Source organism: Alligator mississippiensis, chromosome 1 (assembly GCF_030867095.1).
Source record: "Alligator mississippiensis isolate rAllMis1 chromosome 1, rAllMis1, whole genome shotgun sequence".
NCBI classification, from domain to species: Eukaryota; Metazoa; Chordata; order Crocodylia; family Alligatoridae; genus Alligator; species Alligator mississippiensis.
Window position 1 is genome coordinate 323,732,428 of NC_081824.1, and position 26,613 is coordinate 323,759,040.

General features: G+C 41.2%; 1 protein-coding gene across 1 annotated transcript in view; it reads right to left on the bottom strand.

Annotated features, from left to right (window-relative positions):
• GLRA2 (glycine receptor alpha 2) overlaps positions 1-26,613 on the bottom strand; it is a 215,602-nt gene that overhangs the window by 175,473 nt on the left and 13,516 nt on the right. The window contains exon 3 of the mRNA XM_014607769.3: positions 3,854-3,921. Coding sequence (XP_014463255.1) covers positions 3,854-3,921 — 68 coding nt within the window. The remainder of the gene's footprint in view (positions 1-3,853; positions 3,922-26,613) is intronic.

The following is a 26,613-nucleotide window of genomic DNA, read 5'->3' on the forward strand; positions in this document are numbered from 1 at the left end:
AAACAAACATAACATTCTCAATGGGACTGATGTTGGGATAACGTTAATCTTTTTTAGAAGTCTACCAAAAATAGGATTAACACAATTTTTCATCATCTATACAGGGTTCCAAATGACACGGTCATTTTGAAAACCACTGCATATGTAAATACTCAGTCTGTTTTTATTTTAGTGCCAGTGGCACAAACCATCAGTTCTACTTAAGGGCTAAGTTTTTCTCATGCTTTCAGGTTTGATTTACTTCCGCGGAATGTGTCCACATGTTGTGAAATACAACTATGTGCAGAGGATCTGCCCAGTGTCTACCTAACACTTAAGTCCCACTTAACCCATCAAAGTAGAGCTCAAATAGTACTTATCCACTAGACAGACAACTATGTTTCACTGCAGAATTTGTGCTTGCTCTTTGTACAAGCTGGATTTTACCCAACACAGGAATGAGAAAAGGCTCCTATTAATGTTATAAGAATTTTACTGCAGGATTGGGGCAGAAATCCTGGTTCTGGATGTGCTATGCTGTATGCCTCCATTAAACTCATTTGAGAGCAAAATTGGTCCTTGGTGGTTTTCCTATGTTGCGGAAGTACGCCCTTTATTATGAATGTACTTTTAACTGAGTATTCCTTTCCTCAGAGACATGATCTACTTTTGACTTTTAATCCAATGTATAGCTTACTTTCTTATTTTTTAAGTAAATCTTTAAAGTTTTATGTAAAAACCATCACAAGCCTTTCATGGGGACAAAATTAATTCAAGAAGCTAAACCAAACTCATTATTTATTACAAGAGATGCAAAACTTTTCACCACATAATTAAATTTCCGTTTAGAAAGCAAAGTAGATGAGCAGTAATTGAGGTCTGCCTCTAGGAACATTTAAAAAAATATTCTAAAGTAGACATTAAAGAGGTGACAACTTTAAGAAAAATCAATATTGAACTACTGAATAGCATCCAGTTTAACAGATGTCTTTCAACACTTTCTGCAGAAATTATGAAGAAAGCAAAACAAGGAAGCCAACATCTTTGTTTTCACATCCTTGAATGTTTAGCTTTTTTCAGCAGAATGTGTTAATGACCATTCAAAAGGTGCACATTAACATATTTGATAGACAATCAAATGCAATGAGGGGATTTAATCAAAGCAATGAGGGGTCCAATTAATGCATTTAGCATTAGGTCGTGCAAGTACTTTCATTGAATGCCATCTTGTAAAGCCAGTGACGTGCAGGATTTCTGCTACTTGATGCTACTCCTATCTCTCTATGTGCTAAGACCAACAAACAGTTGTATGACTGAATGTAAAACCCAGTGTTATACTCTGAGAACGTTCTTCTCAGGACCCTGGAGGTTTAGGACATTTTATGACGTCTTGAAGGATTCTGTAAATAAAGTCTGCTGACAATAAATTATGACATATTCTGATATTTTTCCTTATCTGTTTGAACCTATGTTTGATATGCCTCCTGGAAGGGAGGAGGAGAAAGGCTGTTAAAAGTAAATTTGTAAATACTGCAAGTCATAATTTATAACTCAACTCTGTTGTCTTCAGTTGTGATTTATAGCAATGCCTCTGCCCCTTCTTTTGATATAAAAAGTAACTTATCCTGTCAACAATTCTATTTATCATTTGTAACAAGTCAGATGGAGGTTTAAACAAGTATAAATGGTTTTTGTAGCACTGCTCCTCCCATTGCCTTTCTGTAGTACTTGTGCTTTTTATGTGTGTTTCAAAAATCGGTTCCTCAAATGAGAGCATCAATTAAATTTGAATTTAAATTAGCTATTGGTTAACCAGCCAACCTACGTATCTGTTCTTATTTCAGGTCTGTAAATATTAAAAGGTAACATAAATAACCACATTAGGTAAAATCAGGTCAATATTTGGCATATGCCTTTTTATAAATAAAAGGCTCAAAATTGATTTCCAGGGGCTTAAACCCTTGTGAACTTCACTCTCATTAGTGCCTTTGACTTCAATAGATGTAGAAGTCGTTTGCCACCTCATCTGACTGAAATTTGGGAGCACTACAGAATAATATTCAAAAACAAACAAACAAACAAAAAACTCTGAAAGTAGCTGTGTAATTACTTCAGAAAGCCTCCCCTCTTTTTTCCTCAAATGATGCTCATAAATCTCCCTGAATCTTATTGCAGAATTATATTTATTTTATTTAAATGCAATGTAAATATAATTTTACTATTTTTTTCTTCAGTGGCAGTGGTAATGGGGAGGGAGGAAAGTGAAATTTGGATCAACTAAATTCCTGCATTTTAATACTCCAGAAGTTTTATTTGTTCAAATGAAGCCTAAGCCCTAAGATATTGCCCTAAAATTCCTTTTAGTTAATAGTAGCTAAGGGGAATTTTTTACATCTTAGATGTAGATATGCAGGGACCTGTTAGATTTTCTTTTCTGATGTCTGATTAACAGCATCTAATTTTTGCTTTGCATTTCAAAAACAAATGCAAACCTCTAAGTAACTCTGAGGAAAAATCATTATTGTTTCTTGTTATTGGATTGATTTTTTTTTCCTGGTTTCTGTTTTCCATGACAAGACAAATACAGTTTAACTTCACTCAAAACACAACCAAGGTTGCACAAAAAGGCTCACATAGGTTTTGGTGAGGTTGGTTAAAGTTCCTGGTCTGTACCAAAACCTAAAGCCAGAAGTGTTGTTTCAGTTTCATTACAAACATTTCACCAATTTCTCTAATTTATAGCTTTGTCTTGCAAATGAGAAAGAGTCCCAGGAAAAACTAAGTTCCGTCTTTCAGTTTCATAGGGATAAAATTATTTCCATTATTAATGGAACAGACTAATATTTTAGATTCACTAGATGAAAAAAAATCAGCTTGAACCAAAATGAAAATTTTTCATTTTCCTGTGGGGAAGAGGGGGAGGAAGAAATGCTGGAAACTTGAATTTGGGTCAAGGAAACACTGTTTTGGCCAAAAATAAAATGTTGTACTTCAATTTAAATGTTGACCCTTTTCAATTATTGAACTTTAGCATTTAAAAAAAATTAAAATAGAATTTTTAAATGAAAAATCAAAATGTTTTGTTCTGAAAATGTCAAAATGAAATATTTTGGAATTTTTCTAAATTTTGTTCCTTTATCATTAAAATTATTTTCTACATTCAGTCTGAATTCATGGGTAGTTTTGGTCCCCTCCAAAAATTCATCTTTAGGGAAACAAAACAGTTACTGAAAAAGTCACCTAACTAAACTCATAAACATATGACTCCAGCCATAAACTACTGTAACTGCAGCTCATGTGCATACACCTAAATCAACTTTAAATTAGCAAGCTGGTAGACATGGCAGTCATCAGTGTGGGCTGCAAACCTACCCAACAAGCTGGGAGAATACTTGGGCAATTAGCCTACACTGAACTGTGTGTTACCCTGGCTACATTTCTACTGGTACCAAAGCTGGATAATTTAAAACTGGCTTTCATATATGTGTGAGAGCTGCAGTCAAAGTAATGATCACAACACAGACAACCCTAACTCTTTATTATTTAAAAGTACCATTTCCTACAATAAATAAAACACCCAGCTAAACTTACTTCCATACACATATTTGGGTAGGTTAAGAACTCAGTAACTGTCCCAAAATTATAATAGTTCCATTCTAAATTACATCCCACTCCTTCACAAGATGGCTTCAATGGTCAGTCCCACTCACCATTGTAGTTTCTGCTATTGAACCAAAGCTGTTGATAAATATGTTGCAGGTAACATTTACAGGAGGACCTGCAAGTTGAACAATAAATAGAAAAATTGACAGGTTGCGTTCATGATATACATCAAGTATTGTTGTTTTCTTGCCAGTGGCATCATTGCACTTACCATTGTGGTTTCTGTGACTGATCCAAAACTGTTGATAAAAATATTGCAAGTAACGTTTACTGGAGGACCTGTGGAATGCAATAAAAATGTTGCAATATATATTGAAGCAAAAGTACAGATCCATCAGCATCTGTACAATCTGGTACAGATTGTAGCTGAAACCAAGTAGAAAGTGAGATTATATGATTAAAGTCATGCTTGCATCCATCAAAGGAACACTGTTGCCACAACTACTTTTTACTGAACTGTCCTTCCATTTGAGGGACTTATTGAAATGAGCATTAGATCAACAATGCTAGATATAAAATTTTCTTTTTGTCCACAGAAGTAAAGCAGCATGGGTTGTGGCACTCTAATCTTTCTAGGCTGCCCCACATCTCAACCCACTGATGGATTTACTGGTAGTTTAATTTTCATTCAGTCCTTGGCCCCTCTACAGACACTTCCAGAAAGGGCTGCATTTAATATTGATGCCTGTCTACTGAAAACAGGACTCAGACAACTATTTTTTTCAAATCAGATACCAAATGCCTGTTTGATCATGATAATTTTTTTAAATAATTCCCAGGTTTGACTGCACAACTTTTGTTAGACAGCTACACAATATGTAAAATATTGAATTCCTTTCATCATCTTCTGTGCTATTTAGGAGTCACAGAAATGTACATATATGAATGAAACCAACAGGATACTCAACTTATTATTCACTACCTTTCAACTCTTCAGGTATGATGCAACATTTTAAAAAAATCGGACTTGCAAATCAGTCAGCTTGGATTAATGTGAGATGTATGAATTTCAGTGGTGCCAGATTTCACAAATGCATGTAATATTCATACTCTTTTCCTATTTTCTCATTGTTAATCCTGAAATATTTAAAAACTCCAGGTTTTGGATTTTAGGTTTTAAATTATGCAGAATACTTATGGAAAAAATAGAATACCTGGCTGTCAGTTGGGGCTTTTCTGTACTGGATCCAAAAGCAGATCACAGGAAGGTTAAGTATAACTATCTCAATTTCACATGATAGGGAAAATGAGGAACAGAGAAAGTAAGTGACTTGTCCGAAGTCATATAGCAAGGTCGTATAGCAGTGCTCTGTCTGCTAGGCTACACTGTTCTGAAGAGAAACCAGCAATACCATCATTTTTTTGAAAGTTTGGTGGACTCCATAGGAAATACATTTTTGTACCTAACTTTCTGAACAAAAGTTGGGAGAAGGATAGGAGATTTAAATGTTATCTTGGAAAATGTGTTGTCTCATATCAAATAAGGTAATGCAAATGAAGTCTTACTTTTTTTTTTTTCCTTTGCCAAGACAGAGGTACAATTTGCAGCTTAAGGGCATTTTGTTTTCTTCCATTTTTCCAAGGCAACATTTTGTGAATCTAGGTAATATCAATGAAGCTATTCACCTTTTCTTTCCCTTTGTAGTATTACCTTGAAAGAACATTATCAGTGGAGTAAACCTGTTTTTTATGATTATTTTTATTTATTCATGAATGCTCAAAGCATGATAGGAGATTTACATACAAATAAGAACAGAAGGTGCTTGCCAGAAATTCTTATAAACTAAGACTTGATCCTGCGATTTACAACAGGTGGTTAGTCAGGCCGTCACCTGAGGTCAGTCTATTTGCACTGTACACTGTAAACTGAGGATACTTAAAATAGCAAAGAATCAGTAGCATAACTAAAGTGGGGGGAGCAACCAGGTTACCAGCTCCTGAAGGGAAGGGAGGGAGGACTTAACTAGCAGCTGCTATGCTGCTGGCTCATCTGCTGCCACCACCATCAGCAGCCTGGCTGCAGCTCCTGTCTATGCACCACCACTGCCCAGCCAGCAGAACTCCCCAGTTACACCTCTGTAAAGAAAAAAGGGTATAATAAAAAGCAAAGTGACTGAGCTCTGAAGTTTAACACATTTAATTCCTTTAAAAAAACAAAACAATATATCTGGTATTGATTTATTAGCACTTAAAAGATCAGGGGGCTAGGGCTTCTATTATATGCTGTAAGGAAGAAGCATGCTTTTAACTGTTCACACAATTTTTTAATAAAAGAAAAAATTCTTATGCTCTTGTATTCCCTTTTGCAGGATTAGCTGATCAAATAGTGTGTAGGAACGTTCAGGACCAAATCTCTTAAACTGCACCTAAACATTCAGATTAAAAAATAACTAAAATCAATGGAAAAATGTCACCCCATTTTCCCATTCATGACATTGTTTAACAATTGCCCATCACCACCTCTAAAACAAAACATCAGGCAAAAAAAAATTAATCAAGTTCTCTGTATCTCTGATCTAAGTCATGAATATTTTTATAGTATCTCTGGCTATTATTTAGGCTTCAAGGATGCAGAACGTAATGGCCTCACACCACCACCACCCTCCAACATCACTAAATTCAACTGGCCACGCTGTTGTGGATCTATTCAAATAAACACAGGATTCCCACAATCAGGATTTTCAATTAAGAGATTAAAAACCATATGAGGAAGTTGTCAAAAGCCTGGTTTCTGGATTTAGCCTCAAATGGATATCTAATGTGAATCCATCCAAAAGAAGGTGTTTGCTTGTCTGCCAAACAGTTTGGCTTTCATAGCATTTATCTTCCCATCATTTCTCCAGAAGGGCTGCTCATATTGCTCGCTGACCAGACTTCTTAATGCACATCCTACTGAAGGGGCCTGAAACTCTGAAATGTTATGCACCTCCCATGATTGGAGGCTACATAATTACAGAAAAAATCCTCAAATCACCGGATCAAGCCCACAATGTCTAGGAGGAATTCTCATAGTTGCCCTATTCCAAGTTCCCTGACAGTGCCTGTACCAAGGGCCTGCAGCTTTAGGCTTTCCTCCGTTCCAGTAGAATGGAGAGAATCTATGCATGCCAACACACGGGAGAATTCCTGAACTGTATTAAGTTTGAATAGAAATGCCTGTTGAGACTTGTCCAATTGTTAACCATGTCAATAGTCATTGGGCCAGCGTGAAGCGACTAGTATTCACTTCCAAATCTTTGAATCACCCAGGCCCATCCCCCACCTGCTCTCCCAGCCATGGCAATGGCTGCCACACCCAGCCCAGCTCCCAGCACTTTGGAAAAAAAAAAGACCTGACTCACCGGGTGCTGCCAGGTGTGTGTGGGGGGTGTTGCAATCTCTGCTGCCCCCCACTGTCCCATGCTGCATGGGGGGCTCTGCCATGAGGTACCCCCCCAGCCCCCTCATAGCTGCCCTGCCCGCCCCAGGTCTGGCCCTTTAAGAAAAAAACCCCTCAGGTTCACTGGTTCCTGCCCAGCGGGGGGGGGGGGGGGAACGGGAAATCCCTGCTGCCACACACTGTATGGGGGGCTCTTCCATGAGTCTCCCAAGGCCCTGAGGCCTTTGCTGGAGCTGGTGAGCTCAGGTTTTTTTTCAGGTTTTTTTTCTTTTAAATGGTCAGAGCTGGGGTGGGCAGGGCAGCCGTGGGGTGGCTGGGACAGTGGGGGGAGGGTAAGGGGGCTTATGCAGAGCCCCCCATGCAGCATGGGGCAGTAGGGGGCAGCAGACATTGCCCCCCTGCCTAGCAGCACCCAGTGATTGGGGACATTTTTTTAAAGCACCGGGAGCTGGGGTGGGTGAGGCAGCCAAGGGGGGGGCAGGGAGCAGGCAGGGGCTGGGGCCTGGGAGAGGTCCCCCCATACCCTCCCCCCTTTTTACCAGCTCCAAGTCCGGCTCCAGCTCCTTGCTGTAGCAGGCGGGGACTGCCCAAATCAACGAAACGCTCCGAATCTTTTCCAAAGGATCGGAGAGCTTTGAATTGATTCGGGCCTTTTTATTGGTCCCCTGATTCAATTCAGATTTGGAGATTCGGCCACCAAATCGGGCCAAATCTCCTCCAAATTGAATCATCATCCAAAGCTTTGCACAGTCCTAATAGCCATGGATACATATTCTTTGGTGCTCATAATTTTTGATACTGAGAACTACTTTTACTGATAGTCCCATTTCTAGATTATCTTTCCTCTTTTTCCTGGAAATCAGACAAGTTTTCAATAATCATTTCTACTTTCTCACCTTTGTCCAAGTTCCGTATTCTCTAGAATCCAGTCTGTACCTAGAGACTTTTTAAATTCACATTAAACTCATCTATACAGCTAAAATATCAATAGTGTTGTAACTGTATACACATTATAAAATACTTGGCAAAATGTTTGGCTATTTTCTTGAGAAGTTAATTTAGGTGAAAGTACATGTTAGAAAAGAATAATTATTAAAAAGCAAAGAATGCAAAAGTCACATGCTCACACATGTGAGCACAGTGGAAGGATATAGGAGCAAGTCCGAAGCAGTGAAGAAGAAACACTTATCTTTATACGCACAGAGAATGAATGTGAAAATTTTTAGGAAACAGAGGTGTGGCAAGCTCATTCAGTACCTTGGAAATAGGGGGCTAGAGTGGGAGGGAACACAGCTATGCTGACACTTTAGCTGGGGATGGTGGGGGCAGGCAGGCAGATGAGGGGAAAGGAAGTCTTACTGCTCAGGCTCTCTGAAGGCAGCTGATATTGCTGCCACTGCTACTGCTGTAGCAGCACTGGCTCTGACAACAGCAGCCCCATGGCGTGGGCTCCATTGGAGCTGCCTCTGGTGTCCCAGTTGCTCCCACCCCCCAATATGCTAATGATACATAATTGCAAAGTGAAAAAAAACAACTCCTTGAGGGGGAGAACCGTTCCATTTACCTCCTGCCTTCTGGGTACACTCCTGGGTGCAGGCTGCTCTGCCTGGCTCTTATGGCCATGCCCCTGTTATGACAAAGAGAGTCTTGAGACTCTTGAGGCTGAAATTCTGATTTTGACTTGCATGGGAATAAAAGGGAATATGACTCTCCTCAATACCCCTTTTCCTTGGAGGTTTTCTGGTTCTGTACATATTGGTTTAAGAAGACATGAAGTATCCACTATTACCCAACAACTGGACCAGAAGACAGGTGAGAAGATCCTTGAATACAGGCTTTAAGGGTATATTTGCATGTTGAGATACTTAAGCCAGTTCAGCTACTGGAAGTAGTACAGCAATCTTAGTGTGATGCTAATTTTTTATTTTAATTTTAACAGTTGCTTATCAATCCTTAGAATACCTAAATTATGGTGACAAGCCTGTGTAATAGCTCTATTAAAGCCAGAGAAGGATGCCTCTAGCTCAGAGAACTTCAGGCCAGTGTCACTTCTACGCCATCTTTAAAAGCTTTACAAATGCCTTATTCTCAATTGCCTTTCACCCCATATCAAACATCTAATACCAGAACAAGTCAGATTTAGACCAGGCAAGTCCTGCACTTTGCCAAATACTAAACATCACCCAGCAGTTAGAAGATGGATTCAAGAGAGGGATGATAACAGGTACTGTGTTTGTAGACCTATCAATGGCATACAGCACAGTCAGCCACCAAAACCTGCTTGCCAACGTCTACAATATGACACACAAATACCAACTAGCATAGCATATCCAATCTATTTTGGAGAATAGACACTTTTACGTAGAACTGTGCAAGAAACAGAGCCACTGGAGACAACAACAAAATGGCTTCCTACAGGGTAGCATGCTAGCACTGAGCTTCATATTCAAGGAAGGAGTTCACCGCTGTTGAGAAGAGACTGAAAGGAGCACTAAATAACCTTTCAGATTACTATAATAATAACCAACTTTGCACCAACCCAACCAAGATGCAGGTCACAGCTTTTCACACACACCATAGAGAAGCCAAGCAGAAATTAAACATCATCTGTGATCGAATCCCACTGACTAATCACATGAACCCTGTGCACTTGGAGATTACATTAGACTGAACACTTACCTTCAAAGTACATGTCATGAAGATGAAAGAGAAAGTCAGCGCGTGCAGCAATGTACTTTGAAAGTTGGTCACCTCAAAGTAGAGAACGAACCCAGCTACATTGTGAACCACTGCTATTTCCTTATATTATTTCACTGCAAAGTATACATGTCCAGGGTGGGAACAATCAGTTCATGACAAGAAAATAAACCCAGTTCTAAATGACAGCTGTTGTGAAAAAAACAGGATGTCTAAAGCCAACAGCAAAGGATAGCCTGTACTTACTAGCTGGCATTGCACCACCTGATATCAGAAGAAAGGCAACGAGCTTAAAAGAAAGATCATGGCAGATGGAATATACCAGGTATCCACTTTATGGCCACACCAAGGTAAGTAACAACTTCAAACATGAAAGAGTTTTGTGAATAATGTTGTGCCGTTGGACACACTGGCTTACAGGACATGACTGAGGTTATGGAAGGAAAGATTACATGCAATCAGGTACTCTGAAATGGACCTGGAAACCCAGGAGGAAATTCCAAGAGGGGTGGATCTAGAATGGTCAATATGGCAATACCTGAATTGCATGCATATGGAAACTGGAAGATCAAAACCAAACATGATCAAATGGGGAAACTCTAATGAAATGAATATATGTGAGTGTGGTGAAGTGCAGACTATGAGCAGACACATGCTCTTTTGCCAACCCAGAGACATGTACAAAGAAGGACCTTGCTGCAGCAACGGAAAAAGCCATCACTTGTGCACAATTCTGAAAAAACATCTAGTTTTTGACAAAGACATGACAAAAAGAAGTGTGATTCTTCTCAGCCAGGCCAATTAGTATCAATGAGGTGCCACTCCAGTGTAGCTACTCTGCTTCCAGTACCAAGAAGCTGTAACAACACACCTTAACTGTTTTGCCACTGCACATAAGAGATGAAATGAATGAAACCAGAGTAGGAGTCAAGAAAACTTTGATCAATAGCATTCTGAAAAAAAACTAACATCCTTCTCTATCTACATGGTCTTCTCACTAGAGAGTTAGCACTGACAAAAAAAGAATGAAGAAGCAAGATCCCACTCATAAGTGGTATAAGGATATGGAACCAGATGTTCATGACAAAGGGGTCCGCTAATCCTTACCAAAAAAAATGGTATTTTTCACTAGGGAGTGTGCTTTATTTATTATGATGTCTTTTTGTGAGGTCCTCTAGAGCAGTGCTTCTCAAACTATCTGATGTGGCAGACCGGCAATTTTTTTTTCAGTGGGCCAGGGACCGGTGCCCGGTTCAACCAGTGGCAGCAACTGCATGTAACAGCGTTACACAAATGTGCGACTGGCTGTTTCTTTCTCTTTCTTCACCTCGCACAACATGACGTCACCTGGAGTGTTGGAACGTACGAACTGTGGCGGTATGACATATTAATGGTATGCTTCTGAAAATATATTTCTTTCTTTCCTGGCAACTCGCTGAGGATCGGTGACTGGTAGTTCACGGACCGGCACCTGTCCCAAGGACCACCACTTTGAGAAGCACTGCTTTAAAGCATATTTTAAAACATTCTCTAAGTTGCAACATATGGCAGCCATTAATAGTCTTAATTCATTTTTAAATAGTCTTAATTCATTTTTACTATTAATTGATGACATTTTTATCCATTAAGCCCATAAGAGGGCAAAGATCTCAGGGACCTCTAAAATGCAGTAATTGCATGGTATTTTATAATGATGCAATTTGCTGGAACAATCAAATACACCCCAAATTATTATTCTGCTTCATCAAGCTAAAAATAATATAATCTTTAGATTCACACATGTAATAATAGCTTAGCTTACTAAGCATGTTGTGTCTGGTACAGTTTGACTGTGGGAAGACACAATTCTAAATACCTAGTATTACATTTGAGATTACAGAATTGCATTTCTGTGGTATCAACAGACCAGTATCAGATAGAGAATAAGTTTGAGATCCACAAAGGTATGAAGGGACTTGAGCTGGGATCCTTAAATGAGTTTAGGCAACTAACTCCTGTTTAGGAGAGGGAGGTCCTCTGCTCCGAGGAACCCCAAACCCAACCCCAACCCTAACCCAGTTTGCCAGGAGACCCACTGAAATACCTAAAAATAAATAAGAAGCATGCCCCAAAGAGGGATCTATTCCAGTTCTGCATATATTTTAGTTTGGCGTGCACAAACAATAATTCTCTATCTAATAAATAAATAAACAAACCCTCTGCTTTATTTGCTGTTGTGTTTAGAGATAGGCAAATTGTCTCTGTAGAAACATTTTTTTAAGAAAAATGGAGGATCAGTGAAGCTGAGGTAGATATTTTGCAAATTAACGTTCATTTTGTTAAACTGTTCATAAAAAAAGCTCAGAGCTTTCATTCAAAATTTTTCAGGTTGATATTTTTTTCAGTTTTTTTTAAAGGTTATACAATGTTCAAAATTGAGGCAAAACATTTAATTTGACCACAACATTTTTATTAGCTTTCATTTCACCAACACTTTTTAAAAATCTTCACGCTTGGTTGACCGGTAACAATATTTTTTTTATTTTTCAGAACCGTAAGCAATCCAAAAAACAATCAGTTATTGGAACAGTTTTAATTATGGTAACCTGAAAACCTTATGGTAATAAAAGTTGTGAATTTTTACATCTTCTTTGATTTTTAAAAGTTTTTGCCAAATCTGTATAACTTTAGAAGCATTGAGAGCATCACAAGTGGGAGGGAGGTTTGATACATAGTCCTATTGTGGGGCTTTTTATCTTGTGAAATTAGATAAATTAGATGAGAGATTAGAGTTGTATCTGATGGAATTAAAGAAAAGTTGGTTTAGTAGCTCAAGCAGAAGTCTGGTTTATTGTTTGAACTGAAGATTTTATTAATTTTACCTATCATGGCTCCAGGGGTGGAAAGCTGACTCAGAATCTAGCGATAGGACCAACATATTTTTTAATGTTTTGAGGAAGAGGTTGGCAACTGGAAGACTGGGCTGATAAGTGTTGGAAAGATAGATTGAAGTGTCAAGGTGTAGTATTAGATGGGGATGGTCCTGCTTTTGAACAGGGAGTTAGACTAGATGACTTCTTGAGGTCCCTTCCAACCCTCATTTTCTATGATTCTGTGACTGTTAACACCACACTGTACTCCAGCATGCTGTACTTATACTGTGTGCTTGCACTCAGTCAATGTGCCGATCCAGATCACACCAAACTCAATGGGAAGTTTTTTGGTGACCTCACCTGAAGCTGGATCAGGACCCCAGTGATCATTAACAGCCAATCAGATAAGTACATTAACACACAATCCATAATGTCTTAGAGTCTTCAACTTTCCCTCACCTCAGCTGATCCATGAATTTCAACAAGCATAACCACGATTTAGGCACATCCCTATTTTATCTGACCTGCATTTGCATTTTAGTTATTTTTCAATTTGTATATAATGAGACATTACATGCTGCCTCTGCAAATGAACAATAACAATTTACAGACAAATCAATATATTTAGATAAACACAATAGCAACAACAGCAGAATTTCCTCCCCCACCCTACTTTTACTCCCAGGCACAGAGAAGCAAGGTACTTTCAACCTCAGAGAAAAAAATGAGCAGAACAAGAGTCTTACAACATACCCTGAATGTCAAAGGGGATGCAAATTCTAGAGCTGAAGGCCTTTCATCACAAATGCCTCATCCTCACACCCAAGACAAACACATCTAGCAACTGTCAGATCAAGGTGATTACAGAATAAGTCACAGAAAGGAAGCATCTCCTCTGGAGTAATTATTACTAGAGCCATCTATATCTTGATGCACTCCAAGGTCAAACACTGCACATTCAGCAACTTGTATTTGAAGTGCTGCATGGGGTTTTAGCTGTGTGACTCCTGTTGAATTTAATAGGAGCCATGCTGGTAAAACCCCAGGAAAGTTTCAAGGTAAGAAAATCTCAGTTGAGATCAATTTTATGTGTGAATTAAAGTGCTAATGAAAGTAGCTAGAGTGACATTCTTGAAAAGTGACAGCCTCTGTCCAAAGGACAGATAAGAGAAGAACAGAGTAAGTTTCTTCACATGACTAAAAAACCACAACTTTTCACTACACAATCCAGCCTTTGGAATGATAAGATAGTTCACTCAATATGACCATTAATTCCTTGCCTTTTTAAGCTGATAGTGCCAGAAGTAATGCACACTGGTGCCAATCATGGGGGGTGGGGGGAAGGGGGGCGGGTTGGGAAGGCGGAAGACTCTGTAGTGAAATATTTTCACTTAATCTGTCTACATGGCGTTAGATAGAAAGAGGCAAGAGTATTGAGTGATATCTTTTATTGGACCAACTGCATGGGTAGTATAGATTTAGGCAAGCTTTCAGGTATCACAATACCCTTCCTTGGGTCCCTGTGGTATTATGGTATTGTGATACCCAAAAGTTTGTCTAAATCTATCCCATCCATGCAGTTGTCCTATAAAAAAGATCACTCACAGAAACTCTTGCCTCTTGATTATTTCTATGACCACTGCAATGGCTACAACATCTCTATACTACCATTAGATTGAAACAATTTTCAGTTACAACTTAGCTGCATTGCCTTCAGACTAGTGATTGGAAGCTAAAAGCTAGATATACAAGTGCTAGTATCCAGAGCTGCTTAGTCCCCTTATATTCACACTCTACAGAAAGCAGGTATATACTACATTTACTGCTATGACTAGTATGGCTGTGTGAAACACCATTGTTTAGTTTCAAAATGTATTTTGCCATTTCAAAGTGAAGGGACAGTGTTTCATTTCATTGTTTCATTTTATTTTGAAGCACTATCCTGTTTCATTTTGTCAAAACTGTTTCACTGTTTCAATGCATCTCAACATTTCGCCCATAGGCTATAAAGGGGAATCATGAAAATGTCTAAATCTTTGTCATGTCTTGCCTGATTTGGATGAAAATAACAGGGGTGGAAGCCCCTTCTGAGGGCATGAACCATGCCAAGTTTCAAGGAGGTACATGCAGAGGTTTCTGGGAAACTGCACCTCAAACTCTTCAAGACACAACTCCTGACACTTGCGGGGAGGGGCAGCCTCTTCTCATCTGGTGCACAAATGCGGAGGCCTACACCCCCAGGAGGTCTGCAGGGCTGTACCAGACTCCTCTCAGGGGTGTAAGCCCCCAGATCTGCATGCCGGATGAGAAGAGCCTACCACTGCTGCCTGGGACCAGCGCTAGGCACAGCCCATGCCCAGCACTGAAGAAGATTGTTGTTGCCACCTCATACTCCTCTCAATTGGTGCACAGATCTGGGGGCTTGAACCCCTGGGAGGAGTTTGGCACAGCCTGGCACCTATCCCAGGGGTGTGAGCCACCAGATCTGCACCCAGTATGACAGGAAGCTGCGTTTTCCACCTGGGACCGGCACTGGGCACAGGCTGCACCCAGCACCAGAGAAGAGCAGCAGTCTGAGCCTCCTCTCATTTGGCACACAGATAACGGGGCTCACACCGCTAGAAGGAGTCTGGCACAGTCCAGCAGCCCTCCTGGGGGTGCAAGCCCCTGGACCTGTGCCCCAGGTGAGAGGAGGCTGCTTCTTCCACCTGGGACTGGTGCTGGGCACAGGCTACACCCAGCACCAGAGAAGATTGCTGCCTCTTCCACCTGGGACAGGTGGCAGTGGCAGTCTGAGCCTGCCTCCTCTCATCTGGTGTGGAGATCGAGGGGCTTGTACCCCCAGGAGGACTGCTGAGCTGTGCCAGACTCTTCCCAGGGGTGTGAGCCCCCAGATTTGTTTGCTGGATGAAAGGAGGTTCTGGCTGCTACTCTTCACCAGTGTTAGGTGCACCCCGTGCCCAGTGCCAATCCCAGGTGGAAGGCAGCCTCCTCTCATCTGAGACACAGATCCAGGGGCTCACACCCCTGAGAGGACTTCCAGGTTGTGCTGGACTCTTCCCAGGGGTCAAAGCCCCCAGATTTGTGTGCCAGATAAGAAGAGGCTCAGACTGCCATTCTCCCATACTGGTTGCATCCCGTGTCCAGCGCCGGTCCCAGATGGAAGAGGCAGCCTCCTCTCATCTGGGGCACAGATCCGGGGGCTTGCACCTCCACGAGGGTTGCTGGGCTGTGCTGGACTCCTCCCAGAGGTGCGAGCCCTCAGATCTGTATGCCAGATGAGAGGAGGCAGGCTCAGGTTGCCGCTACTGCCTGCGCCTCCAGTGCTGGGCTAAAGCCAAGTAAGCCCAGCTTCGAAACACAAACTTTTCAAAACTTTCCAAACATTTTGAGTGTCCTTGTTTTGTTTCAAAGCTGTTTTGAAGCCTTTTGTTTCATTTTGATTTCATTGTTTCGAGCTTGAAACACATTGAAACAGCTTCTAAACAAAACACCCAGTGAAATTTTGCACAGCCCTAGTGACTAGGTGCACACATACTCAAGGTAACTTTAAATTCGCCAGCTCAGGTACTACAAACAATGTAGCTCTGGCAGCACAATGGTCCTAATAGGCTACACATGAGGGTTTACCCAATTTTTCAGGTGGGTTTTTCCACTCATACTGAGGTCTGTGCTGCCATGGAGTTCACTGTTAGCATTGTCTAATTTACAGCATGTTTAAAGAAACTGCAGTCAGAACAGTGACTGCAATATTGAAATTTCCAAAGTTTCACATAACTGCCTAAGCATGAAAATAAAACAACGGAGAAACATTTTCAAAGTGAGGTAGAAGTCTAAATCAATGGAAGTTAGGTCTCTAATGGCCCACATCACTTTTGGAAATTATAGCCCCAAAGCTTTAATTCTTCCTGTATACTTCAGACCAAAACTTTTGTGCAAGTCCACTCAGATCTTCTTTTATGTATTTTCAGTCCATTCAAGTCAACCACTCTGCTGCCAGCCACTTATCTCTGTAGATCTGTTTTCATTATTTCATTTCAATAGAGCAATTTGGGATTTGGGGAATTTCAATTGATTGTCACTATTTATGGTTTGCAAAGACACAGACTTCTGCTTGTCTTGACTCAAGAGAGTATGCATGTGAACCAGAGAATGGGAAGGTAACAGCTTTTAGTACATGAGAACTGACAGCATCAGGACTTTCAGCACTAGGAGATTTCAAACGCAGTTGTTTCAAGCTATTCTGTGCAATCAGCTGGTTGCTTTGCATTAGGGGAAAAAAGGCTCTGTGCTGCTGATCAGCTTGTGAAGTATATAATCTATGCGGAGGCATGAGACATTCCTTAATATGGTCAAATAAAAGATGGCATTGCCTCTCAAGTCATGAAATCTGCACTCCAGCACAGGTTAGCTAAACTACTCTTGGGTATTTAATAATGTTCCTTCTTATGAATTCAGGGGCAGCCAACTTATACAACCTGCTGCAGAGTAGAACCATAAGATAAAAAAGATGCATTAAGAAGGGAAGGTAGGAGGGGGTGTATGACTGATTAATGTGAAAAAAGTCACACTAAAATTCTCCTGATCCAGTTTATAGCTCAATTTTCAGTCACAACACACTGCCTCTGTCTTCTATTCTGTATACTCCTTTTAATAGTATTTGTAAGAAACAGCTGATGCCTTATTCCTGAATTTGTTGTTTTCCCTTTCACAACCTCCCACTTCCTTCATTATCTATAGACCTGATCCTGTACCACTAAAATCAGTGGAAGCTTTGCTATTGGCAACAGTAGGGACAGGATTAAGCCTTGCATTGGTCAGTAATTCTATCCTCACCTCAGTAGTATCCAGGCTTCTGAACTCAGAATCAGTTTTGAATCCTTTCCTTTCCTCTTGAGTCTTTGTTTTACAACTCAGCCACTTTTCCCCTTTATGTCTTCATGACCTGTTTTACCTTAACCTCCCCAGCACTAGCAGCCCAGCTGGCATCCAGATCACCTCAGCCATAGTGGCTTCCTCCTCTCTGACCTCCTTCAGTTGCAGTTAGACCCCATACACCCTATACAGGATGTTGCTCTGAAAACAATTTCTACTTCCTCTTTCTCAGACCATACCTCTCCCTATATGAATGTTTTCTTTAGCTATGTCACATGTTGAAATTGCCTTCCTGGTGCCTACCATTATGTCCCCCTTCTACACCTCTTCCTACTGCCTTTCCTTTTGTACTCTGAAGATAGACAATTTTTTTACTTCCTGGGTGCTTCTACACATGCAATTAATGTGAAGCAATAAACACCAGAGCTTATTGTTCCAGAGTTTATTGCTCCCAGGAGTGCCATTTGAACATGCACCAGGGATCACGGCATGTTGAGCTGGGTTGGAGCAGCTGTACCTAGCAGGGGAGCAGCCCTGCCAGCCCAAGCCTACTCCCCCTGGCTCAGTGTGCTGCAAAGGGGCTGGCCGGGGCATGAGGGTGCTTCATTTCAGGCCTATGACACAGTCTGGCACCCAGGCCTTCAGTATAAACTACTTACCACACTACCAGACAGAAATCTGGTTAACTTCATTATGGCAATGATCTTGAACCAGTCCTTTACTTTGAGTACATCATATGGAAAGATAAGTCATCACAAGAGACTCAGGAATGGAGTACCACAAGGCTCCATCTTAGCTCCTACCCTGTTTAATATCTATACAGCATGTATATGTGTCTGTATGTACCACATCGACCAAATACATGTATGCAAATGACCTGCCACTTGCTACTGCCAGTAATAACATATCATCGATAGAGGCCAAACTGAACCATGACATGGAACTCATAGTTTCCTACCTAAAACAGTGGTGACTGAAGCTGAATATATGGAGGGCCACCTCAACACTGCTTCCCTGTGTGGGCAAATAGTGCCCACACCTGCAAACTGGACAGTGCCCTGAACTCTGCACTATGAACAATAAGTGGTTGTCTGATATGCATGGAACGGGAAAACATGTTCATCTTGGCAGAAATCCCCCCTCATAATATCAAGAGATCTGGAATACTGCTTGACCTGGCAATTCAAGCCCAACAAAAGTACCATCCATTACATGACATTATTGAAAAATAACCAACACAAAAATGTCTAAGAAGCAGAACACCCCTTCCAGTATCCACCAGAAACATCACAAAGGAAGCTGGAGACACCATATTGTCATCATGGCCCCAGAGAAGATAGGAATAGCAATGAAATAACAACCATACCCCACTACCCAACTACGTACAACTACCATCCTCATATCCTCCTACTCATAAACTCCTACATAAGACATGGGTAAACCTCAATCAACTGTGATTAGGCTATAGAGACTTTAATAAAATAAAACATTAAATGGGCTTTCCAAACTCACCATCATGCCTATATGGCAAAAGAGATCAGCCAGCCCAACATATACTAACTGATTGCCCTCTATATGGTCCACCAGAGGGAGCGAACAGTCTGAAAGATTGTAGTAATATTGATGGATCTACTCTTAAATGGTTGGAGGAGTCAACTTTCTGAAGTCACATGCAAAAAGAAGAGCAGGCCTAGCTGGCAGGCAGCCCCCACACTGAAGCACTTTTGTGCCCCAGCCAGCCCCTCCAGTGTCTACACATGTGCTGCTGCACAGTAAAAAAAACTCTGCAACAGAGTAGTACTTGTACTTACAAGTACTACCCTGCTGTGGAATTAATTAATTTACTCCAGCCTAATAGAGGCACACGTGTAGACATGCCATATTTACTGTGCAGCTAATTAATCAACTCCACAGTAAACATGTCATATAGACATGCCCCCTGCACACTAAACAGATATCCTCTCTCAAATCAAATTCACTTTTTTGTATATATTATCACCAATATTGCATCATTGTATTAATTCTTCACTGCAGGGGAAAACCCTTATACCATCTTGTGACTTGAACAGGTATATTTTATATCCAGGTCACATTGCCTGTTATCAATCAATCAACTGGCACCATCGTTCTTTACAGAACACGGTGTAAGAATTGATGAGTTCTTTGATACCTGTTGTGTCCACTGCATGAGTAGCAGTCCCGCCCACAGGTAGGCATACTCACACACTAGCAGTGCTCTGAATCTGAGTAGCAGATTCTTTCCTCCTCTGATGCCGGTCATCACAAAATTTGTTCCAGTCTGCTTTGCAGTGCCTCGCTTCATCTGCAAGCTGACTCCGCCAACCAGAGCAGCATTTTGCATTCCTTTCCCAATTATCCACAGAAATTCAAAAGGATGCTAAATCATCTTTGCAAGCACCCCAAAATCTGCACAGTGATCTGCCTCTCTTTCTAGACCCTTCACATGCTTCAGAGTACAGTACATCTGAGTTCTCCCAGATGTGTCCTCTTTTTTGGACCCCTGTGCTGCATCCAGGCAGGTTTTTAAAATAAAAGCAACTGTCCAGGTTTTCTGCTCTCCTGGGCTGAATGCTTGGGGTTGGGAGCAGTGGGCAAGATGATTGGCTGCCAGGGGTCACATGCTCCCCACGTGAACTCCAGCAACCAGGCAGAGAGAGAGAGAGAGAGAGAGAGAGAGAGACGGAGAGAGAGCTGGCACATGCACAATGAGGGAGCTGCTTGGGCAGCAGGGCTGGGGGGGGCAGAGGTCTGTGGGTTAGGAGTAAGGGGCACCACCAGGGCTAGAGGGGGCAGGGCAGGGGGATGTAGGTTGGGCGTGAGGGGCACTGGCAGGGCTGGGAGGGGCTCAGGGGGCTGCAGATTAGGAGTGAAGGGCACAGGGGATGGGATGGGTGACTGTGGGTTGGGTGTGCAAGGCGGGGGTTGCAGGTTGGGAATGAGGGGCACTGGCAGGGCTGGGGTCAGTGGTGGGGGTCAGGGTAGTGTGGTTCAGGACTGAGGGGCACTGGCAGGCCTGGGGTCAGTGGGTCTGGAGTGAGGGGAAGTAGCAGGGCTGGGGAGGGCTGTGGCTTGTCAGTGAGGGGCAACAGAATGGGCAGGGGCAGGGCACCAGCATGTCACTGCCCCTCCCCCACCCCATCATATTCCACCTCCCTCCCTTCCCTCTCCCAACAGGGATCCTCTTTTTTGGACCTGGAAATATGGTAACCCTATATTTGAGATCCTGTGATCTGGCATTTGCTTGACCTGACCGAGACCCCTGTGTTCTTTCTTACTATCGCATTCCCATGGATGACATACCAGCATGATTTAACACTTCCACATTTGTCAGCCTGTCTTGCCATCTTATTCAAAGAATTTTTTTCAGGCATTTGATATGAAAGCTGTTTAGTCTTTTGATATGCTTGGTGTAGGTTGTCCATGTTTCTCAGCCATATAGAAGAGTGGATAAAACACATGTCTCATAAATATGGATTTTCACTTTAGTTGACAGTTTGTTATTATTCCAGGCTCTGTCTTGCAAAAGACCAAAGTTCCTGGCTGCTTTACTGATTCTACTATTGCCTGTTAAACTGAAATTATAAACCTCTTGAAAAAGTGTGTCACTACCTTATTCAAAGGAGCAATGTGACATCACATAGGCAAAGGTCCACTGACACAGAACCCATTGCAAGATCAGGGCTTAAATTCTCATTTGACACTCGACTATTCTTAATCTTGCAGGACATTGTCCCTGCCCTGGCTCTGAGATTGAAGTCAGCACCTGCAGCAGGCAGCTGCCCAGGGGCAGGGGACAACAGGGAAGCAAGCAGCTGCCCCCTGCTGCCTGGGATGACTAGGAGCAATTTGCTTCCAGTCAACTATGTAACTATGCAATACAGAGCAGTAGCTACTGCCTGGTAAATCTAGCACCTGTATTTAGATAACACACAGTAGACTAATCTACTGAGCAGTAGCTCTTGTGTATGGTTACATAGTGATGCTTTCCTGCACTACAGATTAGTCTACTACAAAGTAAATCATCTCATGTAGACACACCCACTGGTTAAGTTTACACGTCACCCTATGTTGCCATAGCAATGCGTTACATTGCCATAGTGTGTTCCTACAGTGACATAGGGTGACACGGGCATACATGTGACCAGCAACTACTTTGCTGTAATGGCTCGCTCCCCTGTTTTAGCATGCTACTACAGCAAAGTAGTGATGAACACTAACTGTGTGCCATGTGCATGGCACAGTACAGGCAGTTACTGCACCATGCTTTATTATTTCCAAAAAGAAATACTACAGTATGATGCAGTAACAATACCGCCATAGGGTGATGTGTAGATGTGCCCACTGTGTAGCATTTTTCTACATAAATAGCTCCAATGAGAATATATGAACAATAAGGACTTCATGAATATGAATAACACCTTGCTGGGGTCATTTGACCCCAGTACTTTTTGCTGCCATGGCAGGGGGTTGGACTTGATGATCTGCTCAGGTCCCTTCTGACCCTACCAACTATGAAATGATGAAACTATGAATATAAGTGAAAGAATCTAACCCTACTTGACAGTAATCATAGCAAGTCTTATAAACGAGTATTTGGCTCTTCTCCTGTAGAAAAAATGAATGAAAATCCCACTTTAAACATATATAATACAAACACTCTTTAAAAGTGTGACAAAGCTGTAGTTCCCAGAGGTATCATGAAAGCTGAAAAATTCTTCTACATAGCTATTTTTATGATGGTTATGGTTTGTCCATTCAAATGATCAAAGGCTTTAACAAGGTCTATGCTGAAAAAAATAAAAATAAAACAAGAACACATTTAAGCACAGGGTAAGTATACTATTCTTCCCCAGAAAAGAAATCTTTTCAAACCTTAGACCAGAGCAGATCTAGAATTTTGAAAATAAAGGTGCAGATGATGAGGTATATCATAACAAATAAAACAACTCATATGTTTTTCTTCAGTTAACAAATAAACTAGAAACTTTACTGATATACTAGGAGCCTAGGGCTGTGTGTAGATGAAATGAGAGGCATGTATGAGAGACACTTTAAAGCAGGCTAAATGCTTTTGCACCGCTTTAATGATGTCGGTCTTCGCACACCTCAGTGGTATATCATGCATTAATTCCAGCTGCTATAGGAAATTCAGCAGCGTAATGCACCTTAAATGACTTGGGGTCATTTAAGGCGCACTCCTGCAAGGAGTTTCAGTTTGCTGCTCATACATCTGCCGAGCAAAGCACTGGGCTCTGTGCAGCTGATGGGGTCTGCAGGAAGCCCTGCAGGCAGCCTGGCAACAGCCTGGGAAAGCAGACTCCGCCCAAGAAAAGTGGTGAGTCTGATCTCCTCCCCCACCTCTCAGAGCCTGCCTGAGCTGCGCAGGGGCCTGATGCTGGATGCCTGCAGGCAGGTGCTGCCGGGGGGGCGCTGCTGCTGTGGAGGCAAGCCCCAGCTCCACCACAGCCCAGGGACTGCTCCACCTGCCAGCAGCTTGCCCTCTCCTCCCCACTGGAGAGGCAGGTAAGTCCATGGGTTAGGCACACGACACGGGGGTTTAATCAACCCTAAATTGAAGCAGTATTTTTTAAAACCCACTGCTTCAATTTAGGGTCCCTGTTTCATTTTCACATGCCCTAGGGCTGTACTATTCAGTTTAAGACTGAAGCAAAAATAAACAGACCTTCATTGGAATGAGTTAAAAATAATTTGCAGGGCTGTGAAATAGGAGCGTCATTACTAGGAACAGCTAACAGATGGCCGAATTGCAGAACAAAGGTTAGCTTAATTGGTGGAACATTCAGACCTTTACAAAGAAGAAAGGGTCATTAACACCTGTGGTGTGATTATAATGAGCCATGAAGTCAACTGATTCTCTCAGCACTGTCCGACTACACATGCTGCTGCTACTTCCAGGCAGTTGGTTTTAAATGTTTGGTAGAGCAGGAAACAAATGGGGTGCAAGTGCACCAGTGCATCATCCCCAGGCCCACTGCTGCCTTAAACCATCCAGATCTTCCATGTGGGAATGAGAACTACAGCTAAAAACCTGTGATATGAATCCCTAGAGAGTTGTAGACTCTCCATATTTTTAGTTTTGGGAGGGAGGGATGTTTATACACATATGCATGCCTGTATATATATAAACATGCCATACACAGGCTGAGGTTCTGACCTATATAATTTTCAAGTACCCCTTTAAACCAAATACATCATTTTAAACAGCAGTATGCATGGTAAAAACAGTAGGTATGCTATTGCTTTATCATTTTACTATTATTTTATGTACTTGTTAGCACCCACTTTGCCTAGTGTTGTAAGAGTCACAAACGTAAAGACTGCTGAAACAGTTCTTTACAAGGCAGATGCAAGGATGGCACCCACTGGGATTTTATTCATTAGAGGCAGCACAGTGTAATGGAGTAAGAATGCATCTGGTTAATTGTAATATCAGTTTTGCCACTGGCTATGTGAGTTCAGGCAAGTCATTTAACCTCTGCTCAAATGAGTTTCCCCAGATTTAAAATAGGGATAATAATACTTATGTAATTATAGGGAAGTAAGAGAATCAGTTTCCACTAATTGAATTAGCAAGAGTTATCCCTTAAATGCAAGGGCCGGCTAGTCTCATCTACAGCTGAATTGTTCCCCTTTTAGGTTTGAATTGAAAGAAACACACAAGAAAGTGTGATCAGCATTTTGAGCACAATACGCTCGTCCTGCTCATAATGAACCTCCCCAGAAGTCCTCTATTTACTTTGGGTTAAACTAAAAAATGGACATGGGTGCCTAAAAGAGACTGCAGAGACTCATTTGAATGTGCCTAGCTCTGAAGTATAATTCAGCATAGATTGAGATGCCTAGACTTCCTACTCAGTACATGGTTTCCCTCAACAGTTAGTTATCTCATAACTGAATCCACAATATCCAGTATGTGGATCAAGGGGCTACCTAAAGGTTGCCTTTAGGAAGTGCTGAATACAGGGGACTGGATATCCCCTGAGGGGACCTTCCCTCCTCTTCCACCCCAGATCTGCAACCTAGAAGCTGTCCATCCAAAGATTTACAATCTTTCCAAGTGCTGAGCAGGGTGAAGTCTTTTTTCTTTTTTTTTAAGCACAGCCACTAGAGTTTGAAATAGCAATGGCAACCACTTCTCATCCAAACTTACTAGGTAGTGGAGTCAATATGTCTTTATGCTCTGGCAGTTTATGTGCTTCATTTATGTATGCATATAGATCTCCATGATATATAGAGATTTATAGTTTACATATAGATGCACACCCAGTAAAGATGGAATTGTATTCCACTTTGTGTGCCTAAATGGCAGTTTTCTAGCTGCTTATGTGCTGTTTGGCCCTACCTCTGTACTGTAGAAGCATAAATATCTGCATATAAACTAAAAATGCTCAGTTGGCAATGTACTGGCCAGGCACTTATGTGCTTACCTGGCCATAAGTCTGAGAATAATTGTGGGAAGGTCATCCCATGGTTTAGCTTAAACAGGCAAGTAGTTATGGAACCCTTCCAGGAGCTGGATACTATTTTCAAACCTGCATTTTTCTGACTTTCCAGCATAATACTCTAACCACCACTACACAGGTTAGTTATTACATAGTCTCCCCTCCAATTTTCTTTTTGACACTAAGCCACTGCCCTTTGCATTTAATAATTCTTGAATAAAATTGATGGAGAGCAGTGCAGTAGCAGTGGTGAAATTTATGTCCTATTAGGAGCAAGGCTTTAGGCTAAACCCAGAGCTTACTCCCTTCCATACACACATACATACACATGCTATATGTATAATTATTAAATTTATATGTGTTTTCTCATATATTGCCTCACTGTAATGCAGAAGCCTTAATTATATGAAATATTTAATCTACCCAAGACATTTGGCACAAAAAAATAAAATAAAAGAGCTAACCTAGGACTTTATTGGAATATCAGTGTGTCTCACTTGGATATCAAAGATCAAAGATCTTGGGTTTAGCTTTGACAATTGTTTTCTGTAAATTCCCCCAGTAGTCTCCCTCAGCAGAAGAGCAATATTCCACAACAAGAGTCAAATCCACCGGTATCTCTTAATTAAATCACTATTTCTGAATATAGAAAACACAGTAAAATGAGAAGGATCATTATCAGTCCATAGACTGCTATTGGCCTTACTGGTTTCTTGGAAGAGAATCTGAAGAAAGAAGGGCACGAAAAATAAGCTCCAGTCAGTGCCTTAGAAGTCTGTTGCAGGTAAATTAGAATTCTATAAGAAATTAAAAGTTGCATATTCCTTGTATAGCCACAGTAAAAAGGTTTATCTGTTCAGATGGCCAATATATGCTAAGAAAATGGAATTGAACATCATTTCCTTTATTGTGTTTCAAACCAGTTAAAAGGAATAAAAAATTCATATCTTCAAATATTGCATACCATTACACAGAGCCTAATTCTGAATTCTGCTGTATATGCAGAACTTCATAAGAAATCAGTGATAAGCTGCTTTTTTCCCACAGGAAACTATCATCTATAACATTTATCCCACAAACAGGGGAGATACTCCTACACCAAGGGGCAATGTCAGTATGCATATGAAGAGAATGATAGGTTGATCATGTAGTCAGTTTTCATTGGTTACCCACATATGACTCAAAAGAGCATTATAGTGGAATCCTGCCGGTTATGAATTGGGTATATTAGCAAGAAGGTCCACTTTGCATGCTCTATCTCTTTTTGAGAGACCCAAACTATGGGACCATGCCCTCTGCTAGTTTGAGCTTCATATATAGCAAAAGACTTTAATAGTTTCATTCTGTCTGGATTTACAAGGGGTTTTAGCCATTAGTTCCTAAAGACTGGCCTTAGGAAAATTGTTAGCCATTTCGGAATAAAGTTGCCCAGTTTGATGGCGAAAAAGATATAGTGTCTTTTTAAAGATATTTATTGAATTGGAATCTTCTAATTCATGAAGAGATCATTTCATAATATGTTTCTTCTTAAGACATGAAGAAAATATATCCCCACATATTAACTGTTCAGCCACTCATTTTGTTCTGCAACTGTAACCATTTTCTTTCCATTTTAAATGTTTATACATTTTAACATTGTCCAGGAGTGGACAAAGAAGTGAGCAAAGGGTTCAAACATTTGGGA